The sequence below is a fragment of the Entelurus aequoreus genome, linkage group LG03 (assembly GCF_033978785.1).
Source record: "Entelurus aequoreus isolate RoL-2023_Sb linkage group LG03, RoL_Eaeq_v1.1, whole genome shotgun sequence".
NCBI classification, from domain to species: domain Eukaryota; kingdom Metazoa; phylum Chordata; class Actinopteri; order Syngnathiformes; family Syngnathidae; genus Entelurus; species Entelurus aequoreus.
Window position 1 is genome coordinate 92314843 of NC_084733.1, and position 15000 is coordinate 92329842.

General features: G+C 36.9%; 1 protein-coding gene across 2 annotated transcripts in view; it reads left to right on the top strand.

Moving 5' to 3' along the window:
* The first annotated feature begins 309 nt into the window (after positions 1-309).
* The window catches only part of txlnbb (taxilin beta b), a 19510-nt gene continuing 4819 nt past the window's right edge, over positions 310-15000 (top strand). The window contains exons 1-5 of one of the 2 annotated variants that reach the window (XM_062040800.1): positions 310-362; positions 6532-6755; positions 6831-6922; positions 14076-14246; positions 14322-14516. In XM_062040800.1, the coding sequence (XP_061896784.1) occupies positions 6551-6755; positions 6831-6922; positions 14076-14246; positions 14322-14516 (663 nt within the window). In that variant the 5' untranslated portion in view covers positions 310-362; positions 6532-6550. Of the gene's footprint in view, positions 363-6531; positions 6923-14075; positions 14247-14321; positions 14517-15000 lie in introns of both variants that reach the window. The other variant, XM_062040799.1, reaches the window with a different exon arrangement.

Below are 15000 nucleotides of genomic sequence, written 5' to 3' on the forward strand. Positions count from 1 at the left end.
TATATTTAAAAAAAACACCAAATATAAATTTCACCAAAAAAAACAACAACCTGGGAGCTCAGTTGTCAGAATTTTACTGTAAAAATAAAAATACAACGTTTTTTTTTTTCATTGACAGTAATGCACTGCAAAAACAACGATCGATAATTTTAAGTTACCAGAATATTCCCTTTAAAAATAACAGTGGTACTTTTTGTCAATTTACCATTTTTTTAACACTGAGTTTTTTTCCTACACCTAGTTGTGTCCCTGCCCCCCCTGGTGTATTTTGAGCCGCTCTTATCACAGCTGTTGTCTCTGCACCGTTGGCGTGTCCCAGACCGTTCACACTCTTCTCTTTCCCCCTCTGGCCCGTGGTCCTGGTAAGACCCCCCACCCTCCATGTGCTCCTTACTAACATACCATTAACATCTTGTGTGGCAATAACCGCATGTTGCACTAAATCCTCCGTACCGGAGTACTTTGAACGCAAAGCTCGCTAAATTGCACTTTTCTCCGTGCACACCTGCCGCGGCTACGCGCAATAGTGTCGGACTAGGAAATAAATAAATGTCTTGCGCATAAAAGGAGTTCCTAAAATAGAATATGGGTCTGGAACAGGTGCTATGTGCTCGCCTTGTTCTAATTTGGTAAACAGCATAACTTACAGGACTGGGAGTTTAGCTACTAGAAGACAAAGACTTTAAGTGCTTTTTACTAAGTAAAAAAAGCTCCAAATGTGAGGTCCAATAGCGTTATAGGCACTAACAGGAACTACATTTTAAGTTGCGTGCGAATGGTTTGAACGTTGAAGAGCTGGGGAATGTACAGAAGGTTTGGAAGGTTGAAATAGTTTGAAGGTTGAACATTTTTGCAAGGTGAAGAGCAGAAGCCGTACCAAAACGTAGTATGAGTCTTGAAATGCTAAATGTTGGTCTAGGTCAGGGGTCGGCAACCCAAAATGTTGAAAGAGCCATATAGGCTACGTCACTTCCGCCTACCAATCCCGTAGCAACCGGGAATTCGTTGAAAACAAAGCAGCTCACAGCGAACACAGCATTGACAGAAAAAGCATTTAACGAGCGTTGTGGCTTGGAAGTCGGCGTTAAATCCTTCATTTACGCATTTTTACTTATTCGCATATCGTGTGAAAAAACGAAAATGTATCATTTGCGTCAGACTCGTCTCAGTGAACTTTAAAGCTTCTCAGGCTTAGCTTAGCTTGCTAGTTAGCTTAGCCTGCGCGCTACTAAGAAAGAGACACGGAAGAGATTTGAGGGCTACATGTATTGTTTAAGTACAACAAAGGAGAGTTTAAACAGAGAAGGGGGAGGTGGCAAAATAACCTAATAAGGAAAGTAATACCAAGATTACGGGTAAATAATACTGGAATGTCCGGCAAAAAACCCCAAAAGAAAGCAGACTGACGCCTAGTAGCCTGGTCCTTGTAAGTTGTAGCGCAGTACAGCAGGCGAATAATGTACAAAATATATGTCTTTGTATTGAAAAGTCTTGCAGACAGAATTTTGCAACTGTCTTGAAAAGTTGATTAAATGGCAACATGAAAATTATAGGGTTTATTGGTTTTTAAAAATCCAACTGTTAAGTGCAAATTTAAACGAAACCGGTTTTCGAAAATAGCTAGCTAGGCTATAGACCAGGGGTCACCAACGCGGTGCCCGCGGGCACCAGGTAGCCCGTAAGGACCAGATGAGTAGCCCGCTGGCCTGTTCTAAAAATAGCTCAAATAGCAGCACTTACCAGTGAGCTGCCTCTATTTTTTAAATGTTATTTATTTACTAGCAAGCTGGTCTCGCTTTGCCCGACATTTTTAATTCTAAGAGAGACAAAACTCAAATAGAATTTGAAAATCCAAGAAAATATTTTAAAGACTTGGTCTTCACTTGTTTAAATAAATTCATTCTTTTTTTCCCTTTGCTTCTTATAACTTTCAGAGAAAAAAATACAACCTTAAAAATTATTTTAGGATTTTTAAACACATATACCTTTTTACCTTTTAAATTCCTTCCTCTTCTTTCCTGACAATTTAAATCAATGTTCAAGTAAATGTATTTTTTTTTTATTGTAAAGAATGATAAATATATTTTAATTTAATTCTTCATTTTAGCTTCTGTTTTTTCGACGAAGAATATTTGTGAAATATTTCTTCAAACTTATTATGATTAAAATTCAAAAAAATTATTCTGGCAAATCTAAAAAATCTGTAGAATCAAATTTAAATCTTATTTCAAAGTCTTTTGATTTTCTTTTAAAATTTTTGTTCTGGAAAATCTAGAAGAAATAATGATTTGTCTTTGTTGGAAATATAGCTTGGTCCAATTTCTTATATATTCTAACAAAGTGCAGATTGTATTTTAACCTATTTAAAACATGTCTTTAAAATTCTAAAATTAATCTTAGTCAGGAAAAATTACTAATGATGTTCCTTAAATTATTTTTTTTATTTTTTCAAAAAGATTCGAAATTAGCTAGTTTTTCTCTTCTTTTTTTCAGTTGAATTTAGAATTTTAAAGAGTCGAACTTGAAGATAAACTATGTTTCCAAATTTTATTGTCATTTTTTTCGTGGTTTCTCCTCTTTTAAACCATTCAATTAAGTGTAAATATCATTAATTATTAATAATAACATAGAGTTAAAGGTAAATTGAGCAAATTGGCTATTTCTGGCAATTTATTTAAGTGTGTATCAAACTGGTAGCCCTTCGCATTAATCAGTACCCAAGAAGTAGCTCTTGCTTTCAAAAAGGTTGGTGACCCCTGGTATAGACTATATAGTATATACCGCATGTTATTTTTGTACAACAACTTCAGCTGTCGAACGTTAAAAGGTACAAATTCAACAAGTACAACGTTAGCACGGACGGTATAGCCAAGTTGTGGTTAAGAAGGTGGATTTTTGTTCCTTATATTTACCAGAAACGAAGTGATCCGAACACACGACCCGGGACTTTGGGTGAGGTCCGACATCCGGGCAACTGAGCTACATACGGGTTCTTCGAGCCATAGCAACCAGACTTGCGTTGAAAACAAACCGTTGCCATTACTCTTTAACCTGTCGACCTACGCTGGTTAAACCCGTCATTCTGCCTCCAAAATGCCGAAAAACGGTGTTGTTTTTGGTTGTGCTAACCACAACTGGAAACAGGGAAAACAAAGGTTGTATTTTGTTCTGCCAAAGCGCGATAAAAGCCCACAGAGACGAGACAAATGGCTCGCAGCTTTACACTGGGAAAACCAGGACGGTTCTCACTGGAGTCCCCCAAAGTCCCGGGTCGTGTGTTCGGATCACTTCGTTTCTGGTAAATATAAGGAACAAAAATCCACCTTCTTAACCACAACTTGGCTATACCGTCCGTGCTAATGTTGTACTTGTTGAATTTGTACCTTATAACGTTCGACAGCTGAAGTTGTTGTTGTACAAAAATAACATGCGGTATATACTATATAGTCTATAGCCTAGCTAGCTATTTTCGAAAACCGGACAACGAGAGGATACCAAAGGCAGCGTTAAGATGGACACCACCGGGAAAACGTAAGCCAGGGCGGCCAAAGAACACCTGGCGAAGAACAGTTGTACTTAAACAATACATGTAGCCCTCAAATCTCTCAATATTTTATACACTAACACTTGATCTTGTTGTTGATAACTTCCGCGTCTCTTTCTTAGTAGCGCGCAGGCTAAGCTAACTAGCAAGCTAAGCTAAGCCTGAGAAACTTTAAAGTTCACTGAGACGAGTCTGACGCAAATAATACATTTTAGTTTTTTCACACGATATGCGAATAAGTAAAAATGCGTAAATGAAGGATTTAACGCCGACTTCCAAGCCACAAAGCTCGTTAAATGCTTTTTCTGTCAATGCTGTGTTCGCTGTGAGCTGGTTTGTTTTCAACGAATTCCCGGTTGCTACGGGATTGGTAGGCGGAAGTGACGTAGGTCCGCCCTCACCCATAGGACCAAAAATACAAAAACAAATCTGTCTGGAGCCTCAAAACATTTAAAGCCATATTACATACAGATAGTGTGTCATGAGATATAAATTGAATTAAGAGGACTTAAAGGAAATTAAGTTAGCTCAAATATAACTACAAATGAGGCATAATGATGCAATATGTACATATAGCTAGCCTAAATAGCATGTTAGCATCGATTAGCTTGCAGTCACGCAGTGACCAAATATGTCCGATTAGCACTCCACATAAGTCAATAACATCAACAAAACTCACCTTTGTGCATTCACGCACAACGTTAAAAGTTGGGTGGACAAAAAGAAAAAGAAGTGGCATACAACACGTTCTAGAAAGTCGAAGAAAGTTCTACATGTAAACATACTACGGTGAGTTCAAGGACCGCCAAAATTAGTAGGACAAAACGGCGCTTGCCAAATACTCGAATCAGTGAAGCATGTTTAATATAAACAAAATTAGGGAGGTTTGTGTCATGTTTGTCCTCCTACAGAAACCATATTAACACAAAAAATATATTTTTTTCCCCTCATCTCTTTCCATTTTTCATACATTTTTGAAAAAGCTCCAGAGAGCCACGAGGGCGGCGCTAAAGAGCCGCATGCGGCTCTAGAGCCGCGGGTTGCCGACCCCCCGTCTAGTTAGAGGAGTTGGCATACGTCCGCAATGGTTCGAAATGACAAAAGCCATAATTTTGGGCTGCAAATGTACTAAAACAGGGGTCACCAACGCGGTGCCCGTGGGCACCAGGTAGCCCGTAAGGACCAGATGAGTAGCCCGCTGGCCTGTTCTAAAAATAGCTCAAATAGCAGCACTTACCAGTGAGCTGCCTCTATTTTTTAAATTTTATTTATTTACTAGCAAGCTGGTCTCGCTTTGCCCAACATTTTTAATTGTAAGAGAGACAAAACTCAAATAGAATTTGAAAATCCAAGAAAAATATTTTAAAGACTTGGTCTTCACTTGTTTGAATAAATTCATGAATTTTTTTACTTTGCTTCTTATAACTTTCAGAAAGACAATTTTAGAGAAAAAATACAACCTTAAAAATGATTTTAGGATTTTTAAACACATATACCTTTTGACCTTTTAAATTCCTTCCTCTTCTTTCCTGACAATTTAAATCAATGTTCAAATACATTAATTTTTTTTATTGTAAAGATTAATAAAGACATTTTAATTTAATTCTTCATTTTAGCTTCTGTTTTTTCGACGAATAATATTTGTGAAATATTTCTTCAAACTTATTATGATTAAAATTCCAAAAAATTATTCCGGCAAATCTAGAAAATCTGTAGAATCAAATTTAAATCTTATTTCAAAGTCTTTTGAATTTCTTTTAAAATTTTTGTTCTGGACAATCTAGAAGAAATAATGATTTGTCTTTGTTAGAAATATAGCTTGGTCCAATTTGTTATATATTCTAACAAAGTGTAGATTGGATTTTAACCTATTTAAAACATGTCATCCAAATTCTAAAATTAATCTTAATCAGGAAAAATTACTAATGATGTTCCATAAATTATTTTTTTAAGTTTTTCAAAAAGATTCGAATTAGCTAGTTTTTTTCTTCTTTTTTTCGGTTTAATTTTGAATTTTAAAGAGTCAAAATTGAAGATAAACTATGTTTCAAAATTTAATTGTCATTTTTTTTCATGTTTTCTCCTCTTTTAAACCGTTCAATTAAGTGTAAATATCATTAATTATTAATAATAACATAGAGTTAAAGGTAAATTGAGCAAATTAGCTATTTCTGGCCATTTATTGAAGTGTGTATCAAACTGGTAGCCCTTCGCATTAATCACTACCCAAGAAGTAGCTCTTGCTTTCAAAAAGGTTGGTGACCCCTGTACTAAAATAAGCTACAAACCCCGTTTCCATATGAGTTGGGAAATTGTGTTAGATGTAAATATAAACGGAATACAATGATTGGCAAATCCTTTTCAACCCATATTCAAGTGAATGCACTACAAAGACAACATATTTAATGTTCAAACTCATAAACTTTTTTTTTTGTTGCAAATAATAATTAACTTAGAATTTCATGGCTGCAACACGTGCCAAAGTAGTTGGGAAAGGGCATGTTCACCACTGTGTTACATGGCCTTTCCTTTTAACACATACTTGCCAGCGAAGCCGACGGCGTTTCTGGGTGTTGTTGATAAACGGTTTTCGCCTTGCATAGTAGAGTTTGAACTTGCACTTACAGATGTAGCGACCAACTGTAGTTACTGACAGTGGGTTTCTGAAGTGTTCCTGAGCCCATGTGGTGATATCCTTTACACACTGATGTGGCTTGTTGATGCAGTACCGCCTGAGGGATGGAAGGTCACGGGCTTAGCTGCTTGCGTGCAGTGATTTCTCCACATTCTCTGAACCCACCATTAATGCTGAAAGGTATCCAAGCAACGTTATCATGGACGCCCCTGCTTATTTCAGCAAGACAATGCTGGCTTAACATGGCTTCGTAGTAAAAGAGTGTGGGTACTAGACTGGCCTGCCTGTAGTCCACCCTAACCCTAACCCTAACCCTGGTCTACCGTACTCTGTATTCCCTGGGTTATCGCAGAAGGTGAAAACTTCAGAAGATGGAGGCGTGTCCAGAGAGCAGCACCCAGCCCGGAGTTCCCAACGTGGACCTGACCGAGGACCTGGCCAAGCAGCTGGAGGACATCATCAGCACCTACCAGGCCGACGACGTCCCCGCAGAGCCCGACGACCCGGACCGGGCGCAACCCAGCAAGGACGGCCGGCGGGACCAGAAACTGGAGAAGAAGATGCTGAAAAACCTGGGTAGGTTCCGACCCGGTGGAGAAGTTTGCGCTGGATCCAAAGTGGAGGTCCTCTTCAAATGTGTCGCCCGCTCAGGGAAGGACGCCACGCTGCTCATGCAGAGCCTCAACAAGCTGGACACGCCCGAGAAGAAGCTGGAAGCTTCCATCAAGAAACACGCCGAGCTGGTGAGTGGATGTGAGACCTTCACTGAGCTACCAACTCACTTTCATCCTACCAGGGTTGTCGAGTGCAACACGCAAATACCTGTTCTTTTTTTTACAGTATTGTCAGTACTAGTGTTGTGCCCATACCAATATTTTGGTACCGGTACTTTTCTATATAAAGGGGACCACAAAAAAACGTCATTATTGTCTTTATTTGAACAAAAATGTTAGTGTACATAAAACTGTACTATTGTCATTTAGTCCTTAAATAAAATAGTGAACATACTAGACAACTTGTCTTTTAGTAGGAAGTAAACAAACAAAGACTCCTAATTGTGTCATTTATACACCTATTATTTTGTACACATTAGGGTTGTACGGTATACCGGTACTAGTATAGTACCGTGATACTAATGAATCATTTTTGGTACTATACCGCCTCTGAAACGTACCAATCCCACACCCCCCTAGCGCCCGCGTCGAAGTCATGTGGTGACATTGCTGGTTTTAGGAGCAGAGGAGCATGTTCGGCAGACCCTGACCACCTGAGGGCACCACAGACGGTGGATGCTTTTAAAAAAAGGCTTAAAAACCCTTCTTTTAAAAAAAAAAGACTTTTTTAGATATATGCATACTAGTTTTAGCCCGCGTCGAAGTCACGTGGTGACATTGCTGGTTTTAGGAGCAGAGGAGCATGTTCGGCAGACCCTGACCACCTGAGGGCACCACAGACTGTGGATGCTTTTTAAAAAAGGCTTAAAAACCCTTCTTTTTAAAAAAAAAAGCCTTTTTTAGATATATGCATACTAGTTTTAGCCCGCGTCGAAGTCACGTGGTGACATTGCTGGTTTTAGGAGCAGAGGAGCATGTTGGGCAGCGCACACACACAGAGTACTTACAAGCAGACACAGTGTGTAGACAGAAAAGGGAGAATGGACGCTTTTTTTTTTTCTGCTCCGCCGCTTCCAGTCGGTGGAACGCTCTCCCTGACCACCTGAGGGCACCACAGACTGTGGATGCTTTTAAAAAAGGCTTAAAAACCCTTCTTTGTAAAAAAGCCTCTTTTTTTTTTAGATATATGCATACTAGTTTTAGCTATTTGGCTGTTCTAGTTTTTATTTTTTATTTTTTAAATTAATTTTATTTTTTAAATTTAATTTTATTTATTTATTAATTTATTATTATTTTTTATTTTTTATTTTTTATTTTTATTTTATTTATTTTATTTATTTTATTTATTTTATTTATTTTATTTATTTTATTTTGTTATTTTGTTGTTGTTTTTTATTTATTTTTTTTAATACACTGTAGCACTTTGAGGTTGTTTACTCAATGTAAAGTGCTTTTTTACAAATAAAAAACAATTTTGGTGTAAAAAGTAAAGATAAAGGTGAAGTTATAACACTGAAACAGGAAGAGGTGCTTTAAGACATGGCTAGCTAGCTAGCGGCTAACGTCCATCCACAGTGTTTTAGCTACTTCTAAATCACTAATCCTGGCCTCCATGGCGACAAATAAAGTGAGTTTCTTACAAGTATCATCATCACTGGAGGACGAGGAATATCCAAACATGCTTCACTACACACCGTAGGAGGATACAATAGCTCACCGGCGTCACAATGTAAACAAATGGGTGGATCTATACCTGACATCCACTGTAATGATACCAAGTACAAGAGGGTATCTAGTTGATAAAATTCATATTATGTTTATAAAGTCAGTAAATACGTCCCTGGACACATGAGGACTTTGAATATGACCAATGTATGATCCTGTAACTACTTGGTATCGGATCGATACCTACATGTGTGGTATCATCCAAAACTAATGTAAAGTATCAAAGAAGAGAAGAATAAGTGATTATTACATTTGAACAGAAGTGTAAATAGAACATGTTCAAACAGAAAATAAGCAGATATTAACAGTAAATGAACAAGTGGATTAATAATCCATTTTTACAGTTTGTCCCTCATAATGTAGACTAGAGTTGTAACGATACTTTATAAACATGATATGAATTTCAAAAAAAGGAAAAAAGATTTTGTGATGCTAAAAAATATTGATGTAATCATAGTAGTATCGACTCCAGTACTTGGTATCATTACAGTGGATGTCAGGTGTAGATCCACCCATTGTGTTTGTATCTTCCTTCGGTGTGTAGTGAAGCATGTTTTGATATTCCTCGTCCTCCAGTGATAACGCTACGTGTAAGAAACTCACTTTATTTGTCGCCATGGAGACAAGGATTAGTGATTTAGAAGTAGCTAAAACACTGCGGACGGACGTTAGCCGCTAGCTAGCCAGCCACGTCTTAAAGCAGCTCTTCCTGTTTCAGTGTTATAACTTCACCTTTATCTTGACTTTTTACACCAAAATGCGTCCATTCTCCCTTTTCTGTCTACACACTGTGTCTGCTTGTAAGTACTCTGTGTGTGTGCGCTGCCAAACATGCTCCTCTGCTGGTAAAATGTCACCACGTGACGACAACACGCCGTCATGCCTGTAAAAAAAACAAAAACTTTTCAAACAGAGTATAGTACCGTTTTTGATTCATTAGTACCGTGGTACTATACTAGTACCAGTATACTATACTAGTACCAGTATACTATACTAGTACCGGTATACCGTACAACCCTACAACAAAGGTATGAAAACATGGCACTATTTGATTGCACGTGGATGGATACTTAGTAGTACAGCCTATAAAAGTACAGAATTCATGTCCAGATACTTAGTAAACACATACTTCTCTCTAGGTTTAGGCCTCTTGTCCACACCCAAACGCATACCTCTGTCCTTGGAAACGCTCAGCCTATGCGCGCACAAACATAGACTCGTCCCCTTTTGATGACATCACAGTTGTGTCATTTTCAAAGCTCAACAACGCCGCCTTTAAACACACTAGAAGAGGACTGCCTGTGCGCTTGAAGGTAAATATGTTACTCTTTTCACTCGACATTGACCACACAAAAAAAACGCATCAAAATAAGCTTGGCTTGGCTCTCTATTTTGCCAACAAAACCCTCTGAAAAACCATCCAAAACCTGCCAACAATACTTTTTCTGCTACTTTTCAATGTACCAAGTGGAGGGGATCTACCTCATTCATATATGTATCATTTATGTTGATTTATTGATGAAGGAGAGGTTAATTGATGAAGGAGAGGTTAACAAGTGAAGCATGTTTCTTTATGAAGACAAGAATGGTATGATTGTGACAGTAAAATGGTAAATGGGTTATACTCTTATAGCGCTTTTCTACCTTCAAGGTACTCAAAGCACTTTGACAGTATTTCCACATTCACCCATTCACACACTGATGGCGGGAGCTGCCATGCGAGGGTTGAACCACCACCCATCGGGAGTTAGGGTGAAGTGTCTTGCTCAAGGACACGACGGACGTGGCGAGGTTGGTAGAAGGTGGGGATCGAACCAGGAACCCTCAGGTTGCTGGCACGGCCACTCTCCCGACTGCGCCACGCCGTCTCCAATTTAAGACATGGACACATGTTTGTTTTTGTTTTTTTATCAATTGTAAGTCGTAAATAAATAAACACATAAAATGTTGCTAAGAATGTAGATGGGGGCTCTCTATTTTGCCCACAAAATCCTCTGAAAAATTATCCTAAACCTGCCAACAATAATCCACAGCAGGGGGGCCACACTTTTTCTGTCCAATACAGCGGCCTGTGGTTACCATTCACTGAAAATCATTTTTTGTCTTGAAAATCAACTTTTACCTTCAAAATAATTGTTTTCCTTGAAAATCATTTTTTGTCATGAAAATCAACTTTTACCTTAAAAATCATTTTTTGTCTTGAAAATCAACTTTCACCTTGAAAATCAACTTTTACCTTGAAAATATTTTTTTGTGAAAATCAACTTTTACCTTGAAAATATTTTTTTGTCTTGAAAATCAACTTTTACCTTAAAAATCATTTTTTGTCTTGAAAATCAACTTTTACCTTAAAAATCATTTTTTGTCTTGAAAATCAACTTTTACCTTGAAAATCATTTTTTTTTACCTTGAAAATCAACTTTTACCTGGAAAACCTTTTTTTGTCTTGAAATTCAACTTTTACCTTGAATATCAATTTTTTCCTCAAAAATATTTTTTTGTCTTGAAAATCAACTTTTACTTTGAAAATATACTTTTTCCTTGAAAATCATTTTTTGTCTTCAAAATCAACTTTTACTTTGAAAATCAACTTTTACCTTGAAAATCTACTTTTACCTTGAAAATCTACTTTTACCTAAAAAAATCATTTTTTGTCTTGAAAATCAACTTTTACCTTGAAAATCAACTTTTACCTTAAAAATCATTTTTTGTCTTGAAAATCAACTTTTACCTTGAAAATCTACTTTTACCTTGAAAATCTACTTTTACCTAAAAAATCATTTTTTGTCTTGAAAATCTACTTTTACCTTGAAAATCAACTTTTACCTTAAAAATCATTTTTTTGTCTTGAAAATCAACTTTTACCTTGAAAATCAACTTTTACCTTGAAAATATTTTTTTGTCTTGAAAATCAACTTTGACCTTGAAAATAATTTTTTGTCTTGAAAATCAACTTTTACCTTGAAAATCAACTTTTACTTTGAAAATCATTTTTTGTCTTGAAAATCCACTTTTACCTTGAAAATCATTTTTTGTCTTGAAAATCAACTTTTACCTTGAAAATCCACTTTTACCTTGAAAATCCTATTTTGTCTTGAAAATCAACTTTTACCTTGAAAATCAACTTTTACCTTGAAAATCAACTTTTACTTTGAAAATAATTTTATGTCTTGAAAATCAACTTTTGCCTTGAAAATCAACTTTTACATTGAAAATCAACTTTTACCTTGAAAATAATTTTTTGTCTTGAAAATCAAATTTTACCTTGAAAATCAACTTTTACCTTGAAAATCAACTTTTACCTTGAAAATAATTTTTTGTCTTGAAAATCAACTTTTACCTTGAAAATCAACTTTTACCTTGAAAATTATTTTTTGTCTTGAAAATCATTTTTTACCTTCAAAATCAACTTTTGAAAATCAACTTTTACTTTGAAAATCAACTTTTACCTTGAAAATTATTTTTGTCTTGAAAATCAACTTTTGCCTTGAAAATCTTTTTTTTGTCCTGAAAATCAACTTTTACTTTGAAAATCAACTTTTACCTTGAAAATCATTTTTGTCTTGAAAATCAACTTTTACCTTGAAAATCAACTTTTACCTTGAAAATCATTTTTTGTCTTGAAAATTAACTTTTACCTTGAAAATCAACTTTTACCTTGAAAATCAACTTTTACCTTAAAAATCAACTTTTACCTTGAAAATAATTTTTTGTCTTGAAAATCAACTTTTACCTTGAAAATAATTTTTTGTCTTGAAAATCAACTTTTACCTTGAAAATCAACTTTTACCTTGAAAATCATTGTCTTGAAAATCAACTTTTACCTTGAAAATATTTTTTTGTCTTGAAAATCAACTTTTACCTTGAAAATCAACTTTTACCTTGAAAATAATTTTTTGTCTTGAAAATCTACTTTTACCTTGAAAATCAACTTTTACCTTGAAAATCAACTTTTACATTGAAAATCAACTTTTATCTTGAAAATAATTTTTTGTCTTGAAAATCAACTTTTACGATGAAAATCAACTTTTACCTTGAAAATAATTGTTTGTCTTGAAAATCAACTTTTACCTTGAAAATCATTGTCTTGAAAATCAACTTTTACCTTGAAAATATTTTTTTGTCTTGAAAATCAACTTTTACCTTGAAAATCAACTTTTACCTTGAAAATAATTTTTGGTCTTGAAAATCTACTTTTACCTTGAAAATCAACTTTTACCTTGAAAATCAACTTTTACATTGAAAATCAACTTTTATCTTGAAAATAATTTTTTGTCTTGAAAATCAACTTTTACGATGAAAATCAACTTTTACCTTGAAAATAATTGTTTGTCTTGAAAATCAACTTTTACCTTGAAAATAATTTTTTGTCTTGAAAATCAACTTTAACCTTGAAAATCAACTTTTACCTTGAAAATCATTGTCTTGAAAATCAACTTTTACCTTGAAAATAATTTTTTGTCTTAAAAAATCAACTTTTACCTTAAAAATAATTTTTTGTCTTGAAAATCAACTTTTACCTTGAAAATTCACTGTAATTCACTGTAGTAATTCAATGTTATTTCACTACCATCAACTTTTACCTTGAAAATAATTTTTTGTCTTGAAAATTAACTTTTACCTTGAAAATCAACTTTTACCTTGAAAATAATTTTTTGTCTTGAAAATTAACTTTTACCTTGAAAATAATTTTTTGTCTTGAAAATCAACTTTTACCTTGAAAATCAACTTTTACCTTGAAAATAATTTTTTGTCTTGAAAATCAACTTTTACCTTGAAAATAATATTTGGTCTTGAAAATCAACTTTTACCTTGAAAAACAAATTTTTCATTGAAAATCATTTTTTGTCTTGAAAATCAACTTTTAAGTGTAAGCCTGGGCCCCTGGAGAGGGGGTCCAGACTGAGGCCAAGGAAGAAGAAAAAACCCTCATAGCCATAGCACACATGGACGTCATCAAACGTCAAAGAACACAAAGGACATTAAAGACATTAAAATAGTAGAGCTGATGCAACCAGACACTTCTACCACAGCCACAAAAGTAAAACAACAACGAAGGGAGCAGACCCAACAAAGCAACCAATGAGAGGCCAGTATTGAGAATCGTAGAAATTCTCAGGTATCGACGACTGAAATAATGGGAACTAATCTGAAGTCTACGCTGAGGTGGAAGACATCTTGGCTCTCCATGTGAGGCACTTCCTGTTCACTGTTGTTGTTGTTGTAGACATCTTGGCTCTCCATGTGAGGCACTTCCTGTTCACTGTTGTTGTTGTTGTAGACATCTTGGCTCTCCATGTGAGGCACTTCCTGTTCACTGTTGTTGTTGTTGTAGACATCTTGGCTCTTCATGTGAGGCACTTCCTGTTCACTGTTGTTGTTGTTGTAGACATCTTGGCTCTCCATGTGAGGCACTTCCTGTTCACTGTTGTTGTTGTTGTAGACATCTTGGCTCTCCATGTGAGGCACTTCCTGTTCACTGTTGTTGTTGTTGTAGACATCTTGGCTCTCCATGTGAGGCACTTCCTGTTCACTGTTGTTGTTGTTGTTGTTGCAGCTGGAGGAGCACAGGAGCGACCACAAGCAGCTGAAGGTCCTGCAGAAGAAGCTGCTGCAGACCATGAAGGAGAAGGACCAGCTCCAGAGCGAGCACAGCCGGGCCGTGTTGGCTCGCAGCAAACTGGAGGGATTGTGTCGAGAACTGCAGAGGCACAACAAGACCTTGAAGGTGCTTCGTTGAAAAAAAACAACAACACGTCGTCCGATTGGTCCAAAACGCTGACGGGCCGTGTTTGCGAGGCAGGAGGAGACGCTGCAGAGGTGCCGGGAGGACGACCTGAAGCGGAAGGAGATCACCACACACTTCCAGGGCACGCTGGGCGACATCCAGGCTCAGATCGAGGAGCACAGCAGCAGGAACACCAAACTCTGCGAGGAGAACAGCGCCCTGGCCGACAAGCTGAAGGGCCTCATTACTCAGTACGACCAGCGGGAGGCGGTAAGTTGCATCACCAATTACTCAGTACGACCAGCGGGAGGCGGTATGTTGCATCACCAATTACTCGGTACGACCAGCGGGAGGCGGTATGTTGCGTCACCAATTACTCAGTACGACCAGCGGGAGGCGGTATGTTGCATCACCAATTACTCAGTACGACCAGCGGGAGGCGGTATGTTGCATCACCAATTACTCAGTACGACCAGCGGGAGGCGGTATGTTGCATCACCAATTACTCAGTACGACCAGCGGGAGGCGGTACGTTGCATCACCAATTACTCAGTACGACCAGCGGGAGGCGGTATGTTGCGTCACCAATTACTCAGTACGACCAGCGGGAGGCGGTATGTTGCGTCACCAATTACTCAGTACGACCAGCGGGAGGCGGTATGTTGCGTCACCAATTACTCAGTACGACCAGCGGGAGGCGGTATGTTGCGTCACCAATTACTCAGTACGACCAGCGGGAGGCGGTATGTTGCAT